Source organism: Macrobrachium rosenbergii, chromosome 18, assembly GCF_040412425.1.
Source record: "Macrobrachium rosenbergii isolate ZJJX-2024 chromosome 18, ASM4041242v1, whole genome shotgun sequence".
In the NCBI taxonomy this organism is placed as follows: Eukaryota; Metazoa; Arthropoda; class Malacostraca; order Decapoda; family Palaemonidae; genus Macrobrachium; species Macrobrachium rosenbergii.
Genome location: NC_089758.1, coordinates 6,458,991 through 6,480,997, shown reverse-complemented (window position 1 = coordinate 6,480,997; position 22,007 = coordinate 6,458,991). Strand labels below are relative to the sequence as shown.

The 22,007-nt window shown below is 37.9% G+C and overlaps 2 protein-coding genes across 7 annotated transcripts in view; one reads left to right on the top strand and one right to left on the bottom strand.

Annotated features, from left to right (window-relative positions):
• IFT43 (intraflagellar transport 43) overlaps positions 1–22,007 on the bottom strand; it is a 184,481-nt gene that overhangs the window by 97,105 nt on the left and 65,369 nt on the right. The gene's annotated exons all lie outside the window — the stretch shown is intronic.
• Positions 1–22,007, top strand: part of Spt-I (serine palmitoyltransferase subunit I) — a 38,998-nt gene that overhangs the window by 12,108 nt on the left and 4,883 nt on the right. For both annotated transcript variants that reach the window (XM_067120208.1, XM_067120209.1), the window contains exons 3-10: positions 1,974–2,075; positions 7,976–8,141; positions 8,528–8,660; positions 8,782–8,911; positions 9,702–9,899; positions 11,433–11,597; positions 12,264–12,362; positions 19,074–19,181. In XM_067120208.1, the coding sequence (XP_066976309.1) occupies positions 1,974–2,075; positions 7,976–8,141; positions 8,528–8,660; positions 8,782–8,911; positions 9,702–9,899; positions 11,433–11,597; positions 12,264–12,362; positions 19,074–19,181 (1,101 nt within the window). The remainder of the gene's footprint in view (positions 1–1,973; positions 2,076–7,975; positions 8,142–8,527; positions 8,661–8,781; positions 8,912–9,701; positions 9,900–11,432; positions 11,598–12,263; positions 12,363–19,073; positions 19,182–22,007) is intronic.

Sequence of the window (22,007 nt, the reverse complement as noted above, 5' to 3'; positions counted from 1 at the left end):
CCTGAGGTCCTTTACATTACATATTATGCCCACCTCTTGCCACCCCTCAGTCTGAACCTGGACCGCAAGGCAAACTGGAATGTTTACATCCAGGCAGGCGGGTATTCCTGCCTACCTGGCAGTAGTTACTGCCTAACCACCTTGCTCAAGAGTTTAACGGCCGTTTCCAGCCTACGCTGAAAGTAATTCCTAATGTAAAGGACCTCAGGTTTGTATAGGTAGGAGAAATACAATTTACTTTCAAAAATTGTGGTATTTCCCACAATGAATATTTTCATTATTAGTTGGAGAATAAGTGGTAAAAATTTGAAGCAAGTCCCTTCATTCCTAAGGTAGTTATATGCTCTTATTTTATAATGGGGCCTTATGGAGTCAGCGCTCCCCCTAAGCACAGAGACCTGGATCTTTCATCATCTTCTCAACGACCTCTCAAACCCTTTTTGCGCCCAGCTAGGAAGCAAGAGATTGTTTTCCTTTGAATTTAGCCAAGAACAAGGATCCATCCATGACCTGGATCCGTTCTTTCTCCCTTAGAGCTTAACAGACATTCTTGGCTTCCAGGAGCTCCGTCCAGCTCCCGAATTCCTAACTCGCCTGGTGTCCAGCTTGCCTGACACCAGCTACAGCCTGGTGCCAGAGCATGCTCCAAGCATCCAGGAGCACTCACCAACTCAGAGGGAAAAGAATGAGCTCTCTTTCCAATTGGAGTTTTTAGGTATTTATCTGGGCAGGACTTGATAATCTAGAGGGCCTTCTTATCCTTTGGTGTTCAGTCAAGAACCCCCTCACCCTTGGACTAAGATCGCAGTGTCCTTCGTCCTAAAGCGATTTTATTTCCAAAATACTCAGATTTAGGAGAACAACTTCACCTTCTTTTAGTGAAAGCTTAAGACATCACAGCATCCTCTACTTCTTTAGCTTTCAGGCACATATGCCCCTTACTTCCATTCTGCATCGCCCTACTGGAAGTATAATCGTCCTTCATGTCCCACAGGCACATATGCCTCTTACTTCCATTCTACATCAACCTACTGGAAGTATAATTGGCCTTCGCGTCTCACTGTCTTAAGAAGTGAAACCCGAACTAATAGCTCTGCTGGTGCCCAGCTTTAGAGCTTCCAGAACCTCAAGCTGCTAGCTCTCCTGGCATCCAGCTTGCCTGGCACCAGCTACAAGTCTGGCCCCAGCTATAGAGCTCCCAGTGCCCAGAGCTTCGGGCTCCCATGGTGCTCAGCTCACCTGGCACCAGCTACAGTCTGGCATCAGTTTTAAAGCTTATGGCGTCAGTGAACTCTCAGCAGCTCGGCTGACGCCCAGCTCGCCTGGCACCAGCAATATTTATACCAATCATTCTGCAGTATCATAAGATACTGACTGGCATGGCATGGGAGGAGGAAGAATAAGATTTTCTCCTACCATCTCTTAGCCTTCTAGCGGTGTATAGAGCACCCACCACTCTCAGTGGATGGGCTGTGGTGTTATTTCAGTGTAGTTGACAGTATTTCTGGTTGTTTTTTATGTTGGTACTGCACCCAGGGTAAGGGCACCTTTGAAAGTTTTGCTAGCTATCGGATAACTCCTTAGCTGCTTAACTTCCACTGATGCTTTGGTAGCCATCGGAGTACTCCTTGGCTACAAAGCTCCCACGTAAGTACAGGTGACCCTTGGCTTTACCGCCACATCACTACTGGTTAAGTTGAGCAACAACCAGTGGCAAATGAGGATTGTCTGCTAGGTCATTCCAATATTCCATTAGTGGGACGGGCTAATTACCTACACAAACTATATTGAAGCACTAGCCACGAAATTTTAAATCTAAGCTGCCATTTGAGTGGAAACTATAGCTATGTAATTACTTAGGTAAGTATATATAAAACCCTGTTTTATTATAAAAATGTCATATTAATAATATTTGATCATCATGAGGCTATGCTGTTAGAATTGGAAGATAATATGAAATGTTCTTGATGCAGGAAGAAGAAGACCTGATTGCAGAGTGGATTCCTGAACCTCTTGTTCCAAATCCTCCTGAGGCAGACCATCCTTCATTAAATACCCGGACTGTTTATGGAAAGGTGAGTAGTGTTAGTGTGTTATTGTGTATTTAAAGTCTCTGTTGCTTTTCCAAGATTAACTTCCAAGTAAATTACTTACCTGTGTCATAATTTTTTCATATTTAATTTCTGTGTGCTTTTTATTTTAACTTGGCAATTTCTGTGAAGATTTCACTTCAAAACTTTGGGTCTTGTGAGTATTTAAGGAGGTCTGCATATTGCTTGTCTTTGAATATCTCTTCCATATTTTTCTAAAATAATTTATGACTGTGTTTCCCTAGTGTATGTAAATTAGTTTGGGTAGAAAGGCATGTGTTATCTTATCTTTGTCTTCCTCTTTAGTACATGTTGTAAGGGTTAGCATGAAATATAACATTACACAGAGTGAGCCACAAAAATTATTGCTAAGCATTTTTGCTGTCAGTGAAGAGTGAAAATTTGGTACAGACATTTTGACCTCCTTTCCCCATAATCCTCAAAGGGTTAACAAAGCAGAGGGGGGCCTGGCCATAGAACTAATTATGATCCAGGATTTAGCTGCCTTCCAAATTTTGCAGCCCTTACAGGGATAGCACTTTAGCAAGGCTCCTCACCCTCTCTTGGGCCTGGGGCCCAACCACTCTGTCATCTCTATGCCAGACCAAGTAGGAGGTTACATGAGCCATTGCTCCCTTTCTTGCTTTCATTACCAGGATTCATGACATTCCTGGATGGGTTTCTCAGTATCCATTCTGTTAATGGAGACAACCTCCCACTGTAGGCATGAGGCGCCTACTTTAGAGGTGACAGTTTGTAGTTATATGGAAACAAGTGACAAATATTGAAAATAATTTGTCTTTCCTAGGTGTACAAACCAAATCAGAGTCTTTGGCCCTGTGGGCATAGGAAAAAGTGCTTGGTGACGGCAGGCAATTGAGGGGTATTCTCCCACTCACCCTCTATTACCACCAGTCAAGTACCTTGTTAACAAGTTCAGTCTCCAGCTCACACTGTAGGATACTACTAAATAAATGGGTGTTTTATAAACCTATGTAAAATACAGATTACTAGAAAAACTTATTTTGAAATGTTTAACCCTTAATGGATGGTAAGGCTCTTATGATCCCTAATAAAGTAATTGCACATGAAACTCCCCAGTTCAGCTCATATGAGTACTTCTGTTATTTTGCACCATAGTATATGAACGAATTTTGCACAGGAATGTTCTATAACTTGAATGGGCCACAAATTTGCTTATGGCAACTCATATGGTACCACTAACACCTCAGTCTGGGATACAAGGGAGATCAGCGTTACTTGAGATTTCATGGGGGAAATGTACTGCATTACTTGAGATTTCATGGGGGAAATGTACTACATCTCCCCATCCCAATACAACTAGTATATATTTGCCCATAAATGTACTTAGGGGTTGCAGTTAGTTTTAGTGTATACAAAACCTACAAACCCATACATATGTCTAAATTGAGAGAATGAGTGCTCCGACAGATACTAGCATTCCGCCATCAGAGCCTTCGTCAGAAGAGCCCTCTTGCACGGCTCCTCCTGGACTGACACCCATGGAGAGCTGGAACATGCTGCCTAGATCCTCATCAGTAACAGACTCACGAATCGGGAGGTAGACAAGTGCATTAGAGAAGCCGTGAACATATGGTACCATCAAGAACCTCGCCCGAACACCTCTGATGACATCAAACTTTTCTACCAAGGAAAATTCTATAAAGGATATAAAGAAGACGAAAACGCCCTGAGAACCATCATTGAAGGTAACATCAGCCCGTGTGATCCCAAGAAGATTAAACTCGTCATATTTTACAGGAATAAGAAAATCAGCAGCCTGGTGATGAGAATTAAACACCCCCCCCAACCAGGGTCCCTTGAAGAAAACCAACGTAGTCTACAGATTCAAATGCCCCGTCCAAGAGTGCCTTCGCTCTTACATTGGTATGACTACCATGCGTTTCTCCAAGAGGATCTCCTGTCATGCCCAGAAGGGGGCCTTATTTAATCATGCCAGGACTGCCCATAACCTGAAACTAAAAAGGAATGGCATTATCCCTAACATAGAGGTAATAGATCAAGTGACCGACCATTGCCGCCTGTGCCTCCTGGAAGCCCTACACATCAGGAGAGAGAAGCAGAGTCTCAATACCACACAGAAGACCCTCCTCCTCCCGACGTTGGCGCAAAGGGTGGCACCCACTGGCACCTCAGATGAGCAAACCAATCAGGAGTGCCCATCTGCAGGCAGCAACCCTCCTAATAATACTCTCTCTAATGTGCACTCCAGCGCTCGCATGCAAGAGTGCACAACTCGCTGCGCAAGAGGAGGTTTCCCCAGGCAGCCACCGAGAAATTGACCTGATCCGAGACCCCTATTTATACTGCCACGATCGCCCTCTCTCTCCTGATTCATCCCAAAGTCCGGAAGATGACCATCGTGCTGGTCAAAACATGTCGACAGAAAGGTTACTAGAAATACCATATAGGCGTACCACCGAAAAATACCACCAGGAAATTCTACGGATTTACATCCCAGGTTTCAGTAACCTGCTGTAATAAGTTAAATAAAGAATTTCTCCTATAAGAAATACGCTGTTTTATCCATCGAAATATGAACATTGGCCAGTTATTGACTCAAATAAATATTGATGTGCAGGAAAAGCAAATTATAAGAAGAATTGAGAAAACAGTATAAAATCAGTATTATTATTATTATTATTATTATTATTATTATTATTATTATTATTATTATTATTATTATTATTATTATTCAGAAGATGAATCTTATTCATATGGAACAAGTCCACAATGGCCATTGACTTGAAATTCAAGCTTCTAAAGAATATGGTGTTCATTTGAAAGAAGTAACAGCAGGTAATGGGAAATACAGAAAGAGGAGGTTAGTAAGTAGAAAAACAGATAAATTAGCAAATTAATAAATAAATAAGAATGTAAGTAAAATATCAAGATACAAGTTGAATTGTATTAGGGTAGTACAGTATGTCCCCTGTAATCGCAGGTGTTAGGTACCACAACCACACACATTAAGCTAAAATCCATGTTAAGTTGGTACTCCCCTCTAAAAATGCTTATAACTGGCTACGCATTTTAATGGTTCAAACACCAAAGACCCCCCCCTCCTCAAAAAATGCTTATAACTGCCTATTTTAGTAGTTCAAACACCAAATATACCATAAACTATCATCCTAAAACCCTTTAATGTAATTTCAAAGTCATTGTACAACATTACTCATAATATAATTTGAAAGTCATCTTACAACATTACCCTTAAAAATATATGGCTTACAGCTATGTGTGAAAACTAAACTCAATTCCTCCCTACATTCAAGCACAGCCATTTTCTCTATACAGTATTGAAGCTGTCCCATTTTCTTTTTTCAGATAGGGGGGAACATTGGGAATTCACAGTTTAAATACCTTTATATGTAAATATGCATTGAAAATACAAAATTATAAATGCAATCAACAGTGATCAAATATTCTCTTGTGTATGTACATGTTACAATGATTTACTAATTTTCAAATGTTAATATTAATGTCAACAGCAAAATATCAATAAACTGTTATTTCACTTACAAAATCCATTTATACTGTATTGTTATACTATTGATCTATTATCATCGTAACATGTATAAAAAAAAACGATCGTCCCGACATTTGTAATGTTATGTTCTGAGAATCAGCTGATTAAGCCTACTACCGAAAGAATTAGGAAAATAATTTTTTAGTTGCTAAAAGAAACAGATGTATTAATGGAATTATTATTTTTAATTTTGTACATAAAAGTTTATGATACAGTAATTCATATTTCATTGAGAGAGAGAGAGAGAGAGAGAGAGAGAGAGAGAGAGAGAGAGAGAGAGAGAGAGAGAGAGAGAGAGAGAGAGAGAGAGAGAACTGAGAGAGAGAGAGAGAGAGATTGAAGTCTCAACACAGAGAGAGAGGGATGAGAGAGAGACTTGACTTGACAGGCTGGGGAGGAGAACATAACCTGCGTTGCTTACGTATGAAATTTGGATTTTAAAGATTTTTATGGTGATTAGAGATAAATGTCAATAGTGATACAATATTCACTTGTGTACTGTTATAATTTGTGTGATAATCTTAGAGTCAACAAAACTTGTAATGAAGTACGGTTTAGTAAATCAGAGAAGGAAAAAAAATGGCAACATACCTACAGTAAAAACAGTTACAAACATCAGGATGATTGGTCTTCTTCAGTGGTTCCTGTCAAGGGGTGGGGTTATTCTTCATAAATGGATTCTGTAAGTGAAGTACGTAGTTCTGACACAATATACAAACCATCGGTCCTTTACAGTAGGAATTACTTTCAGCGAAGCTGGAAACGGCCGTTGAACTTTCGAACAATGTGGTTAGGCAGTTAACTACTGTCCGGGAGGCGGGAGTACCGCCTGCCCAGATGTAAACATTCCAATTTGCTTTCAGACATCATGCACTGCAGAGTTAGGCTAATGCTTGATTGAAGGAACCTTCAAATATGCTTGCATATTCCCCTCACATCGTGTGTCTACTTACGGATTCACCAATTTAGGAAGAGGCGCACACCTGTAAGACTTTGTCTTGAAGGTGTGTGACCGAGACGATTAGTACCTTCTTACCACCATCCTGGGCTCAAGGCAGCCTTCTGAGAATTCAGGATGAGTTTTGCGACACTCACTGGTTCGCTGAACAACAAACCACAGTAGTGGCATTTGTTGACAAACAAGAGGGAATCATTTTTTCCTCCTGTTTCATCTGTCGACATTTGCAGGTACTCAAGTGTTCTATAGCACACTCGACATCTCAATTAGCCAAATGCATCCCTGGTGGGGATGTATTGGCAGGCGAGCTTGGCCTCAGGTTTGTGTGATCGGGATGGAATGTGCTGCTCACTCGAAGATTCACAAAGAGATTGCTCGACTGAGAAATCCCTACCATCTTTCTGTTGCCTCCCTGTACAAGTCGGTAGTTTTTTTCTCACTCCATACCAGACCCAGGGGCTGCTATGGTGAGGCATGCTGTCTTTCTGGGAAACTTGATATCTACATTTTTCCCTCTTTACTTGTCTGTTTTGCTAGGGGTTCTCAAGCATTGCTCACCCTGAGTTACAGACAATGCCGGAAGAGTTTGCCTCTCGCCCGACTGATAGCCGAGGCATCGAGAAGAGTTCTGCTTGACCCAACCTCCTGTAGCAGCTACATGAGAAGCGGTTCTTCGGGCAGTACATCCCGGTGTATTCGGGACTGGGAGACCTAACTTCCCTTGCAAGCATAGGCTTTCTCGTGGAGCGGCAGCGGCTATAGCTGGATATCTCTTGGAGTGCTCTGCAACACTCCCAGGGACTGGAGCCGTCTTCGCTGGTGGGTGTCATCGTGGAACTCCTTCTCGGGTCAGAGTCACTCTTCAAATCTGGACTTCTCGTCTTCTCTACTGAGGATTGCTTCTTTCCCTTTCATTTGTGAAGAACATAGGCCCTTGCAACCTAGTCTTCTATCTGAAGTAGCCTTCTTCTCCTCAGTCAAGATTTAGCTACGGATGAGAAGCTTATTCAGTCTTGCTGTCCCAGGGAACTGTTCCCTGGGTGGCTTGTGACTCTCATTTAGGGTTCCTGTCCTGTGCTCTACACTGCCCTTACAAGAGTCATCTGATAGAGATGTGCCCTCTGAGGACCATCTCATCTCGCTCCGACCTTGGCTGTTAAAGACTTGTAATAACTCATTATTAACAATTGATTGTTTATGATACTTCATTGATCTCGTAGCAAGTGGCTGTGAAACACCGAGAAATCATTATATGCTGTGAAACACCGAGAAATCATTATATGCTGTGAAACACTGAGATTGTTTACAGAATTCAGTATGTTATTTTGGTGGACCTTGATATATTACTATTTTCAGGTTGGGCGTTATATTGATTTGGGAACTGGTGAGAAGGTGCTAAATCTTGGAACTCACAGTTATTTGAACTTGGGTGAGCGACCAGAGGTTGAAGAAGCTGCTCTGCAATGTCTTCACAAGTATGGTGTTGGATCCTGTGGACCTCGAGGTTTTTATGGTACAACCCGTAAGTAGTTATAACATGTATGGGGTTGCAGTAATTTGGTGTTGAAACCAATTGATATCTCATCATGATTGAGTAATGATTTGTCCATATAGTATTTTAGCCAGAAACTTTCCATTTGGTAATAAATGGTAGTACATGTTTCCAGAACCAGCAAGCATCTAATGACAATTGTTGGACATTAATCCCTTAAATAAATTTTATCAGTATCTTCACTTTCAGTTTATTCAGTTCAAGTTTTAAAATTGAATAAGTTATTTTTTTGCCAGATAAGTTACATTATGTATCTATAATCACAAGAGAGTTAAGACTTCTAAGCTATAGATTTGTTTAAAATATTTGGGACTGTTCAGTAACTGTCTTCATGAAGAATCCCTCTTCCTCTGCAGAAGTTCACTTGGAATTAGAAGACAGGCTTGCAGCTTTCTTTAATTGTGAGATGGCCGTTCTCTATTCATATGGGTTTTCAACAATAGCATCTGCCATTCCTGCTTACTCTAAAAGTGGGGATATTATTTATGCGTGAGTATTTGTAGCAGATTTTGACCTTTATTCAAAATATTCAAAATATAATTATTGACAAGTAATTTTCCACCCTTTATGTAATGGGAAAACAGTTCATGCATTTCCCTTTCCTCTACAGAGATGAGATGGTCAGCTTCCCCATACAGAGAGGTCTGCAAGCTAGTCGTAGCCGTATTGTATTTTTCCGACACAATGATGTGGAACATTTGGAAGAACTGTTAAAGGAGCAGGTTATTTTAGATAAAAAGGTTAGTTCAGATTTGGACATGATAATTTTTTCATGTCCAAAGAGAAGAAGTTGAATACAGTAGTTTAAATGTTTAAGTATTAATAATTCTGAACGTATGAGATACATTTTGTGTACAGAGAGGTCACAGTACAGTAGTACCATAATGCTTAATTAACTGGTAAACAAGGAAACATGGAATCAATAGTTTTCCTTTATGCATGGTGTATATAATGCCCAAAGGTTAAAAGAGGAGAATAGTTTGGGTAAATGCGATAAAATAGTAAAAGTAGATGATTAAAAAAAAATTAAAAATGAGAGTAAAAGCTGCATTCAATTTTTTTTTTTAATAAAACACTTATCAAGATATTTAATAAAGGCAGTATTTCTAAGATAGGTTTTGAGGAGTCCATCTCCAGAGTGGAGAATATATAGACTCATTATTTTACAGACACTACCCTACTTACAAACGAGTTACGTTCCAGGCAGTCATTTTTATGTTGAATTGTTTGTTAGTTGCCGTATTCTTCATGCCTATTTAAATACAGGATGATATAAAATCAATACAGTACTGTACATTTTTTCATCCTGAAACACAATACACTGCACATACAGTACTGTATGTACAGTACAGAATAGGTGCACAAAACAAAATTTGAAACTTACAGGTGGCAAAGGGGAGTGCTCTGAACACAATTTTAATTTGCAATCCCGTTTGTATCTCTGAATATTTGTAAGTTGAATCTTAATAAGTAGGGTGGTGTCTGTATATTATTTCATTAATTGTGCTATTGTCTTTTCTTCACTTCCAGGATCCCAAAAAGGCCAATGCAACACGCAAATTCATGGTTGTAGAGAGTATTTACATGAACACTGGGAAGATGTGTCCTCTACCGGAGTTGGTGAAGTTACGGCAAAAGTATAAAATACGCTTATTCATTGATGAATCTATCACGTTTGGCACTCTTGGAGAAAATTGCCGAGGAATCACAGACTACTTCAACATTCCAGTAAGCTATCCTCTGAGGTTTTCTGTAGTCTTTTATAGTATTTATACTAGAAACTTTTCCTGTTCTCCCACATTCCCCTCCAAACCCTTTCTCACCCTGTTTAAGAGCGTAAGTGATGTTATCAACATTTCCCTAGACCCATACAGTGTTGTTAACCATTGAGAGCACTTTTTTCAAGTTTTATCAAAATTTGTATATCTATGGTCCTGGGGCTAGTTGTGTCTGGATAATGTCACACTTTGGGTAATGTAAAGTCAGATAATCAAGGGATTACCTTTACTATATATATATATATATATATATATATATATATATATATATATATATATATATATATATATATATATATATATATATATATATATATACATATAAAGGCAGTCCCCAATTTATGATGGGGGTTCCATTCCCACGCCACGTCATAAGCCGAGAATCGGTGTAACCCGAAATAATTGTAAAAAATCTTAAGAAAACCTTACTAAAATCCTTTGGGTATCCTTTGGATGTCTTGAAAATGACATAACCTGCATTTTAATGAGTTTTTCCTAAAAACTCTCCAAATTTAGACCATTCTGCTGTTTTTTAGTCATATATATATATATATATATATATATATATATATATATATATATATATATATATATTAACTTTATCACATACACAATTGTTCTGTGCATTAGTAGCAGTCCAAATGGATTTAATGGAGTTTTTATTCCAAGTTTACCAGTCCACATTATCAAGTACGGATTTACATGTGGACTGTTTGTCCAAGGCTTGTAACTTTTGAATAAAAACTCCATTAAATACCATCTGTTCCTTTTAGTAATATATATATATATATATATATATATATATATATACAAGCAGTCCCCAGTTTACAATGGGGGTTCTGTTCCTACGCCGCATCGTACACCGAAAAATTGTAAAAAATTGTCAAAAATCGAAAGAAAACCTTACTTTTAATGCTTTTGGTGCATATAAAATGATTTAATATGTATTTTTATTGAATTTTTCATAAAAAAAACCTCCAAATTTTGATTATTCTGCCGTTTTGGAGCCATATTTCTTCCGTCGGATCAGCATTGTAACCCCAGAACATGCGTCATAAACCAGGAAATAATTTCTGATGAATATATTTGAAAAGCATCATAACCTCGGAACGTCGTAAGCCGGACCCGTCGTAAAGGACTTCAGGTTTGTATAGTTAGGAAAAATACAATTTACTTTTAAAAACTGTGATTTTATTATTTTTTTTTAAATACTTGCCTTTCCATTATACAATTTGCCATCCCAAACTCCTCACATTCAGAAGTGGACAGAAGTAGATTGACTGTTTGTACCTATCAGTCCCCTGGTAGGGATGGAAGATAATGGATAGAAAATGGATATTCATAAAAAACTGGGGTTCTCTTTTTTCTTTTGCAATCTGACGAACTCCTACTGGCATGGAAGTAAAAGCTATATAATAAAGGTAGGTATTTAAAAAATAATATAAATTAAGCATTTACATGTTTGTAACATTTTTTTACCTAGATGAAGGAGGTTGATATGATAATGGCCACTTTGGAAACAACTGCAGCCAGTACAGGGGGATTTTGTGTTGGAACCAAGTTTGTTATTGATCATCAGCGTCTCTCTGGACTTGGCTACTGCTTTTCTGCATCATTACCTCCAATGTTAGCCGCTAGTGTTGTTAAGGTAAGTTGCAGCTGTCATGAGTCACTGATTATCACAAAAGATACAAAATCCCTGGCTATTACAAAGGATACAAAATATCATAAATAATTCATTGAATAATATTTTTGTTCCTTGCTAAGACAAGGGTTATCTGTTCCTTGCTAAGACAAGGGTTATCGATTAAATTACAATATCCAAAATTAACTTATCATAATATTAATGTCTGTTATTGTAATTTACTTAACTCATTACTGCTACCTAATTTTGATCTCGGGGAAACCCTCAGCCTTTTTGGTTGTCTGAATTGGGTCTTTGGATTGGAAGATGATTTTTGATGGTCATAAGTTTTCTTGAGATATTGTGTAATGTATTTTTAGTGTTGTAAATGTAATTAAAAAAAAAACTGCTATTTATATTATGCTGAAGTAATTTGACCATACAAAATTTATTTGTGTACTTGTATTTTTTTAAATTCACTAGAATCGAAAGAAAAATATTGTGTTAAATATGAAGGGTATGAATAAGACGAGAACAAAAACCCCAAAGATGTGAGCAAGATCAGAAAGAAATCCCTCACTTGAATTACATTGATGTACAGTATATCATCTTGTCACCTTATGAATTTGGCTAGGTATGACCTCTGTTACTAGCTGGTATATGACCTTTCAACTGATTTGAACATTACAGGTTATTGATATCCTAGAAACTGAAGGTCCTGCTCTAATGCAAGAGTTACACGACAAGTGCCGCCAGCTTCATGTTGCTCTTTCTACTCTCCCTGACAAGGTATTTTTTATTCAATGCACAGTGTTCTAAGTAGTACAGTATTTGAAATTGAAAATTAAGCGGAATGATTCCAGATTGGAGTTGTATTCATTCATTGTGATGTGTAAGAAGAGAATTGTTAGATAATTTTAGTAATTGTAAAGTAACCAAAGCTCTACAGTACATATTTCTTAATCGAAAATAGTAATACCTGTCTAAAACTGTTTAAAATTTCTTAAAATAGTAAATTTTATGATATTATGCACATGATGCATATAATAATTCAAAACAGATGAAACCCTTTCTTTTGATCATGGTATTCTATTATTCCACAAAGTACGCCATATTGAAGTAAATTCTAACCCATCTGTGAATTAGTCATACTTGTTTGACCAACGAATATATAGTAAATAACCTACATGACCTAGTCCCTGTATGCAGAGAATGCGGGTCAGTCCTAACAGTCCAAAATTCAGTCAGTTATAGGTTTTTTGAACTGTAATTTACAATGTAAAATTTTAAACTTACTGCTTATTATTACAAGCAAGCCATAGATTCATTTGTTTTGACTCATTGGTTTGGTTAAACTACTTAATAACAATAATAATAAAAGTAATTTGTGATAAATATTATGTCAGTTTTTGTATGCAGACCTGCAGGTTTATATATAAGGGTAAGATCAGGATTTCAAGGTAAGTACAGGCAGTCCACGGTTATCGGCAGCCTCGGTTATTGGTGATCTATTTTTACGGCGCTTGTCTAGTGACAATGATAACTGGATTTTCTGCGCCGGTATGCACCGATCTTCGCTTATCGGCGCCAATCCTCAGTTATCAGTGCTGATAAGCGCTGTTATTGCCGATTTTATATTTCATGAATGATGCAACCCCCTTAAAATTAGCTTCAAAATTATGTCTTCAGTCGCATGATATGTGAGTATATAAGGTATTTTGAATTTGTAAGGATACAGTAAGTGAAACAGCATTTGTAATATCATCTTTACATAACCAATATTTCATAAGATACCTGTTGTTGCAAATGCTAGCCTATACACAGATGGTCTTATACTACAGATATGAGATAAATTCTCGAAAATTTGTCAGAATTTTTTACCTCGTCTTATCTAAAGGTCGTCTTATACACAAAAATATATGGTAGCTGAATCTCACATTGAGTGGAGGTGGGATGAATGAACATACACTACCCCAAAAAAACTCTGATATGGAGAAGAATTTGGAATAGAAAATTAGCTAGCATTTTGAAATGCTTGTTGTAGCCTTACCTGGTAAGGGAGCAACGGCAGACGGGTACTGCCTCTGGTTGAAGCTACTCTCTACCTATAGCGGCATGGCAGTAGAGCCAAGGGTCACCTCTACTTGAGTGGGTGCTTTGCAACATAGGAGGTTATCGCAGGTTGCCAAAGCTTACAACCCAAAAAGGACACAAATAATATGTGTATAGTATATGCCCTTGCCCTGGGCACAGTACAACAGAAAACAAAAACCAGATAAAATATAACCTACGCCACCACAAAAATTCAATCTAAACCTTAAAATCACGGATTGGTGACCCTCACAACTCAGTGCTCACCAGACTTCCCAAGAAGTGCAACTATCCTTATTCAAGGAGAGTAGATAGAGGAAAAGGAAAGAGTTCCTCCTATCTTCCTCCCCCAATACTATGCCAGCTGCGAAGAACAGACCTAAAGTACTGCATTTTTTGTATACCCTTTTGATAACCCATAGGTAGAACATGGCAAACACTGACTTGCACCTCCAATATGTTGATTGCACGATTGAAGAGAGACAGATTACGTCTGAATGCCATGGACGTAGACACCGCTCTTATTTCATGCACTTTTACTTTACATAACGGTAGTAAATCGTCCTGAACCCTGGAATGTGCTTCCGAAATCAGATCTTAAAAAGAATGTTAATGCATTCTTGGACAATGGACGGCTGGGGTCGTTCTCTCTAGGTATACTCGTAAGGCTCTTACAGGACAAAGGACTTTCTCTTGATCGGATGGACCGAGTATTTCAGACAGGCTCTTGATTGAAAAGGAACGTGGCCAAGGGTTAGTCAGGTCCTCATTCTTAGCCAAGAAGCCCAAAATCAGCGAGTATACAGCGTTGCCTTGAGAAAAGCTTCCCTTTTATCCATGGCATGCAGCTCACTAGCTCTCCTAGCTGTAGCTAAGACCATCAAGAATAAGGTTGTCTTTGTTAGATTCCTAAGTGAGGATGACTCCAAAGGTTCAAACAGTGGTCCTGACAGCCATTTACGGACAACGTCCAAGTTCCAAGCGACTTCCGAATGTTTTGCTTGCTTACTAGTACTAAAAATACTTTATTAAATTGCTGATGTCTTGATTTGAAGACAGGTCCTCTCCTCTATGTTTGAATACGGAACTTAGCATCACTCTGTAACCCTTGATGGTAGATGTTGCTATCCTTCCGAGGTTCTAAGATATAACAGAAAATCTGCGATCTGGGCTACAGATGTCTGAGAAGAGGAGATATTTCACTCCTGGCACCACTTCCAAAAGACTGTCCACTTGGCTTGGTAGACTGAAGCAGAAGATCGTCGCCTACACTTAGCAATAGTCTCTGCAGTCTTCCTTCAAAATCCTTTCGCTCTGACAAGCTCCCTGACAAGCTCTGAAGCCTGTCAGAGTGATTGGATAACAATAGATGGAATCTGTGAAAGTGCAGCAGCTATTTGAGAAGAGAGAAGATTTCTCCTCTGAGGTAGTAGCCTTGGGAAATCCGTCAGTAGACTTGGGAGATCTGGAAACCACTCCTTGTGCGGCCAAAAGGGAGCGACCAGGGTCATCGACCCGTTGCTGTGTGTGTTGAACTTTTTCAATACATCCCTCACCATGCTGAAGGGAGGGAAGGCGTAAAGGTGGAGATCCGACCAGTCCTGCAGCATGGCATCCGTCGCCCATGCCTGCGGATCCGGAGCAGGGGAACAGTACAGGGGAAGACGATGGTTCCTCGATGTTGCAAACAGGTCTATCAACGGCTTTCCCCACAGCTTCCACAGGTCGGTGCACACCTGTGGACTGAGTGTCCACTCCGTCAGTAGAACCTGCTTGCTACGACTCAGGGAAGGATACAATGTACCTATTGTTGCACTTCCACCTCATTCAGTGTCCCGACATCCTTCCTTGCCTACTTCATCATGCAGAGAAGTTCCAAATTATACAGGAGATCAGACAGTTGTTATGCAAGGAGGTGATCAAGCCAGTTTTAGACTAAGTATTGGGGTTTTAACATTTTTCATGTTCCCAAGGCCTTGGATGGTTGAAGACCAGTATTGGACATTTCCAGTATCAACTAGTTCATTCATCTGACAACCTTTACAATGGAACCATCCAGTTAGTTCCTGGTAGCCATCTGTAAGGGCGAATGGGTGATTTTTGCCAGTATGCAGGAATGCACTTTCACATCCCAATCTATGATCATTCAAGGAAGTATCAATGCTTTGTCTTTGAGGGGAAGGTCTTCTAATCCTAGCTCTTGTTTTGGTTTGAGCATTGCCTATTTTGGCACCATTGCCAGGCTGAAATCATCTGCTAGGAATCAGTTCTCCTGTACAGTAATTGGACTACTGGTTAGTTCTTGCCAACTCTTTTGAGGCAGTCTTGAGGGCAAAGAATTGTTTTATGGGTCTGGCCTTGGTGCTGGACATTCTGCTCTATGTTGATAAGTCTTTGTTTCTTCTGACCCATTTAATTGTGTATTTAGGGATGAAGATCAACTCTTGCTTTTCTGACAGAGACAAATAGACAGTTTTCTGTCACTGCTGAGAGAATTTCCATTTTAATAATGCCTCCAGCCAAGTAGTTGCTGTCTTTTTTGGGTCACATGTCCCATTTAAGAATGAGACTAGTTCCATTTTACCTCAAGAACTCTTAGGACAGGTCTCGTCCTCTGGACTAAAATCCAGTGGTAGTTCGTTCACATCTTTTGGCTTCTCTTCATTGGTGGGGAGATTGGTCAAAACTGCTGATGGGTTTGCCTCTAGACCTCAGAAGCCCAGACCTCACATTGTCCTCAGATGTGTCAGGGTCAGGTTGGGGAGCCTTTATGGGGAACACCAAAATGTCTCGGGTTGGAATGCAGAGGAGAGAAAAATTCACACACCCTAGAGCTATGGCTGTTTGGAAGGATCCTAAGCAAGTGGAACATCCAGTCAGAATCAATACGACCGCAGCCTACTACAATAATTCAACTGTCTCTTACATAAGGTGGCAAGGGAGCAAAAAATCTAGAGATTTGTTCAGGCTAATAGAGAAACTTCTCTTTGGATAGAATTCAGGAATATTCTTCTACCATATTCATCCCAGGGAGAAACACTCTCATCACAGACCAACTCAGCAGGAAAGGGCAAATTTTCTTTGAGAATGGTCTCTTCATCAAGTCTGTCAGAAGTTGTGGAACCTTTGGGGAGCCCCGAACATTGATCTGTTCGTGACTGCCCAAAACCCAGAACTCCCAGTTTACAGCTCTCCATGCCAGGATCCTCAGGCATGGGCAGTTGATGTTGTCTTCAAGGGTAGTTAAATGTGATCTTTGTTTTTCATACATTTGCTGTCTTGAGGAAAGTACTCAAGTTGAGGTGTTGTAGACCTCAAGGGTAATGTTGATAGCTCCTTGGTGGGCCCTTTGGTTTTCCAATCTGCTACTTCTGGCAGTATACATTCCACATCTTCTGCCACTCAGGAAAGTTCTTCTTAGACAGTCTAATTTGAGAAGGTTTCATCCAAACCTCCATGTGCTTCATCTTACCGCGTGGAGACTCAACCATCTCTTATGAGTTAGAGGATTTTTGAATGTGGCTAGGGAATCAGTCTTTAAGTCTAGAAAGTCCTCTGCTGTTAGATTGGAACAACAGTGGTCAGTTTAGCAATGTTGGTGCGTGCCCTGAGGGATATCCAGCACTCTTACCTCGTGAGATAACCTGATTAAGGTCTAGTGTCTTAGGCACTTTTTTACAGCATTTGAAGGATATTTCTCATCTTCAGTTCTGTGACATGCAAACCTGAAAATTTAAATATCTCTCATTATTTAGATTTCAAGAGATCTTCCAATCTTTAGGATGGAATTTTGACGTAGTCCTCAAGATTTTGACATTACCTCAGTTTGAGCCATTGGATTAACATCCTTTAAGAACTTTGGAGACACTTATTTTAGGTCTTGCAATAGCGAAGCATATTAGTGGGTATCAAGCCATTTCTTGTTTATATAGGCACTGTTCAAGGGGAATTCTGTCTCTTTTCTTCCATTGTTTAAGGCTAAAAACAATGTCAAAGCAAAAGCCCTTCCAAGATTTGTGACGGTGCCTAATATAAATACCTAGTAGGCAATGAAAACGATGCTATGTCCAGTTTGAGTTATTAAGATGTATGTGGAAAAACATAAGCCCTGAAGAGGAGGAGTTAAGGGTTTACTTTGTGGTGTTACAAGACCAAACACTTTATGTCCTTTTTCTACATTGCTTAATTAAGTCAGTGCAGGAAAAACTGAACCCTGATGTTTTCCCAATTTTTACAGTAAAGCTCACAACGCTTGTGCTGTAAGTGTGTGTTTTAATAAACTTAAAAGCTTTCGCTAGAAAAGGTTGTGAGTGTAGCTCAAATGGAGCTGTAACTCAGTTTTTGGCTCTCATTATTTGCGAATGTCAAAATTTTGTATGAGAATTGCAAAAGCCCTTAGTCTTATAGTTGCGGAAGGAAGATTTTCTCCTGAACCAAATACGAGAGTAATCTTTCTTTCTCCCCTATAGTTTGGAGAGTGTGAAGGTACACATTGGTGTATAGGAGCATCTTCATATCTGAAGGTAGTTTTTTCTTTAGTTTTGACTGTCAGTTGTGACTTTTGACTCTGGCATAGGAATCACTAGTACTCTAAGAAATAGTCCTTTTCTCAAGGAAGGATTTTCCAACAAGTCTTGCTAAGAGGACCTTACACCCTGCTGTGGATCCACCATCTGGTGGCAGTACTTATTGGGAAGGATCACACAACAGGTAAGACTGTTTAAAAGGTTTTTTTCCCCTCCCCTTTTGAAAAGGCTTTTAGTTTGCTTGGCTGAGTGTTTGCTTCTCTGGCTGCACTAGCCCAACATCCTCATTCACTGTGGCAGTCAGCTAACTTTATTGGTAGGTAAGATTCATCCCAAAAATTAAAATTTTTATAGAATATTTTATTTGGATACTTACCTACTGCAGAATTAGAAACTCACCCAGCCTCCCCACATCTTGGTGGGTGGTCAGGAAGAATTATGATAAGAACGTAACCATTCCAACACCACCTGGTGGGAAACAGGGGTTATAGACAGTCCATCTGGGTCAGCCAAGTATTATTACTTTAAATGCTCATGGCACCTAACAGCAAGATGCGAGCTAACTTTAACAGTAGGTAAGTACCCAAATGATTTTATCACAATTTTCATTTTATCTACAAAACTAGATACTACTTTGAGGAAAGGTAAATCTTTTCTGTTTTTAGCAGAAAACATCAAATCAGAACCACAAAAAGGTTGTGGACCTTTGTTCCAATAAGACTTGTGCTTAAGAGTAATAGTAATGATAATAATGATAGTAATAATAATAATAATTTGTTAATAATAATAATAATAATAATTTGTGTTTTTGTCAAGAATTTTGTGTACAGAAAAGGATGGGTTCTTGTAAATGTTAGTTTATTTATCATTCTTATATCAACAGGTTGAATTGTGTGGTGATGATATAAGTCCTGTTAAGCATCTCAGGCTGAAAGTATCTACTGGTGTTCGAGATGAGGATGAAGCATTGCTGCGTAACATAGTTGAAAAGGTAGAAAATTAATTTTTTTTTTTAATTGCTGTTGTATTAGTAAACCCCTCGTATTCGTGAAAAATTCAGCAATTCGCAGACTTTTTCGTCAGGAAATATTCACTAATTAATGTATTTTGATGTTATTTTCATAACTAAATACATTTTTTATGATGAAAAAATTATTTACTAATTTTCAGATATTATTAAGATTATATAATAATAATAATAATAATAATAATAATAATAATAATAATAATAATAATACTGTAAGATTAAATAAAAAATACGTAACTCAGAGAGAGAGAAACTGGTTTTCTACCCTCCATTCAGGACGTACCCGACCTCATTAAAGCGAAGATAGATGCTCAGAATTGATAATATTGAAATATTAAAATTACATTAAAGTACTTTTGAAATTATATTAAAATATATAAGTGTTTCAGGATGATAGGATAAGCATTTTTCGAGGGTATGGTACTACTAATTTTCAAATATTAATAAGTTTAATAAGATTAAATAATAACATTTAAATAAAAATAATAATCCTCTGTCTCTCTCTTATTTAGATGAATTTTTCCAACATGTAATATGTATGTATGTTTCTTTTGTATGATAAATAAATGATTTACCTAATAATTACTAATTTTCAGATATGCTGTAGATAATTAAGTATATTAGTAATGACAGAATATACAGTAGTAGTTTAAATCTACAATACAGTATAACCACTGCACAGTTTACCAAGGCTGCCAAATTGAGCCTAAAATATTGATTATTTGGGATGAACCTTATTACTTGTAAAGTTAGCTTATATCTTTGCACTGTTAGGTGTGATCAGCATTCAAAATAATCCAAAGAATAATGCTTGGTTGACCTTAAAGTACTCTCCCTGTAGTCACCTGTTTCCCATGGTGAGAAACAGCTGACTACAGGGACAGTACTTTAAGGTCAACCAAGTGTTATTCTTTGGATTATTTTGAATGCTGATTGCATCTAACAGTGCAAAGATATAAGCTAACTTTACAAGTAGTAAGGTTCATCCCAAATAATCAATATTTTTGGCTCAATTTGGCAGCCTTGGTAAACTGTGCAGTGGTTATATTGTAGATTTAAACTACTACTGTATATTCTGTACAAATATGTGGAATCATTGCTAATAATAATTTGCACTTAATTATCTACAGTATATATTAACCCTTTAACGCCGAAGCCCTATTTACAAAAACGTCTCCCGTATGCCGGCGGCGTTTGGTGAGTTAGCGCCGAAGCGGAAAAAAAGTTTTTTTCAAAAAATCACAGCACGCTTAGTTTCAAGATTAAGAGTTAATTTTTGGCTCCTTTTTTTTGTCAATGCCTGAAGTTTAGTATGTAGCCATCAAAAATGAAAAAAAAATCATCATATATAAATATTGGAATATATGACAGCGAAAAAAAAAAACTCGTATATAATTGTATACAAATCGCGCTGTAAGCAAAATGATTAAAGCTAATGAGTTAATTTTTTTTAGTTGTATTGTACACTAAATTGTGATGATTTTGGTATATAACAAATTTTAAAACGATCAAAGCAACACAGAGAAAATATTATCACAAAATGATGCATGAATTCGTAACACACGGACGTAAATTTTTTTTTTTTTTTTTTTTTTCAAAAATTCACCATAAATCGAAATATTGTGCTAGAGACTTCCCGTTTGTTGAAAAATGAAGCTAATTGATTGAATATTACTAGACTGTAAGTGTTTTAGCTTACAATTGCAGTTTTCGACCATTTTGGTCGAGTTAAAGTTGACCGAAAGTTGAATTTTTTCTATTTATCGTGATTTATATGGAAATATTTCAAAACCGATAAAAGCTAAAACCATGAGTTATTTTTTGTTGTATTGTACATGAAATTGCGCACATTTTCATATATAAAAGTTTATGTAACGACTAATATAAGCGGTGCAAATATTACGACAACGAGGCGAAAGAATTTCTGAGATGTTCGGCGAGTTACGCAGCAGAGCGTAAGGAAAAATTTTTTTTTTAAATTCACCATAAATTGAAATATTGTGCTAGAGACTTCCAATTTATTGCAAAATGAAGTTAAACGATTGAATATTACTAGAATGTAAGAGTTTTAGCTTACAATTGTGTTTTTGACCATTTCGGTCGAGTTAAAGTTGACCGAAGGTTGAAATTTTGGCAGTTATCGTGATTTATGTGAAAATATTTCAAAACTGATAAAAGCTACAACCATGAGCTATTTTCTGTTGTATTCTACATGAAATTGCGCACATTTTCATATATAAAAGTTTATGTAACGACTAATGTAAAACGATGCAAACATTACGACAACGTGTGAAAGAATTTCTGAGATGTTTGGCCGAGTTACGCGGCGCAGAGCGTAAGGAAAAAATTTTTTTCTCAGAAATTCACCATAAATCGAAATATTGTGCTAGAGACTTCCAGTTTGTTGCAAAATGAAGGTACATGATTGAATATTAGTAGAATGTAAGAGTTTTAGTTTATAATTGCGTTTTTACCATTTCGGTCGAGTTAAAGTTGACCGAAGCTTGAAATTTTGGCAGTTATCGTGATTTATATGAAAATATTTCAAAACTGATAAAAGCTACAACCATGAGTTATTTTCTGTTGTATTCTACATGAAATTGCGCACATTTCCATATATAAAACTTTATGTAACGACTAATATAAAACAGTGCAAACATTACGACAACGTGTGAAAAGAATTTCTGAAAGCGGACGGACGGAAAACGTTTTTTCAGAAATTCACCATAAATCGAAATATTGTGCTAGAGACTTCCAATTGGTTGCAAAATGAAGGTAAATGATTGAATA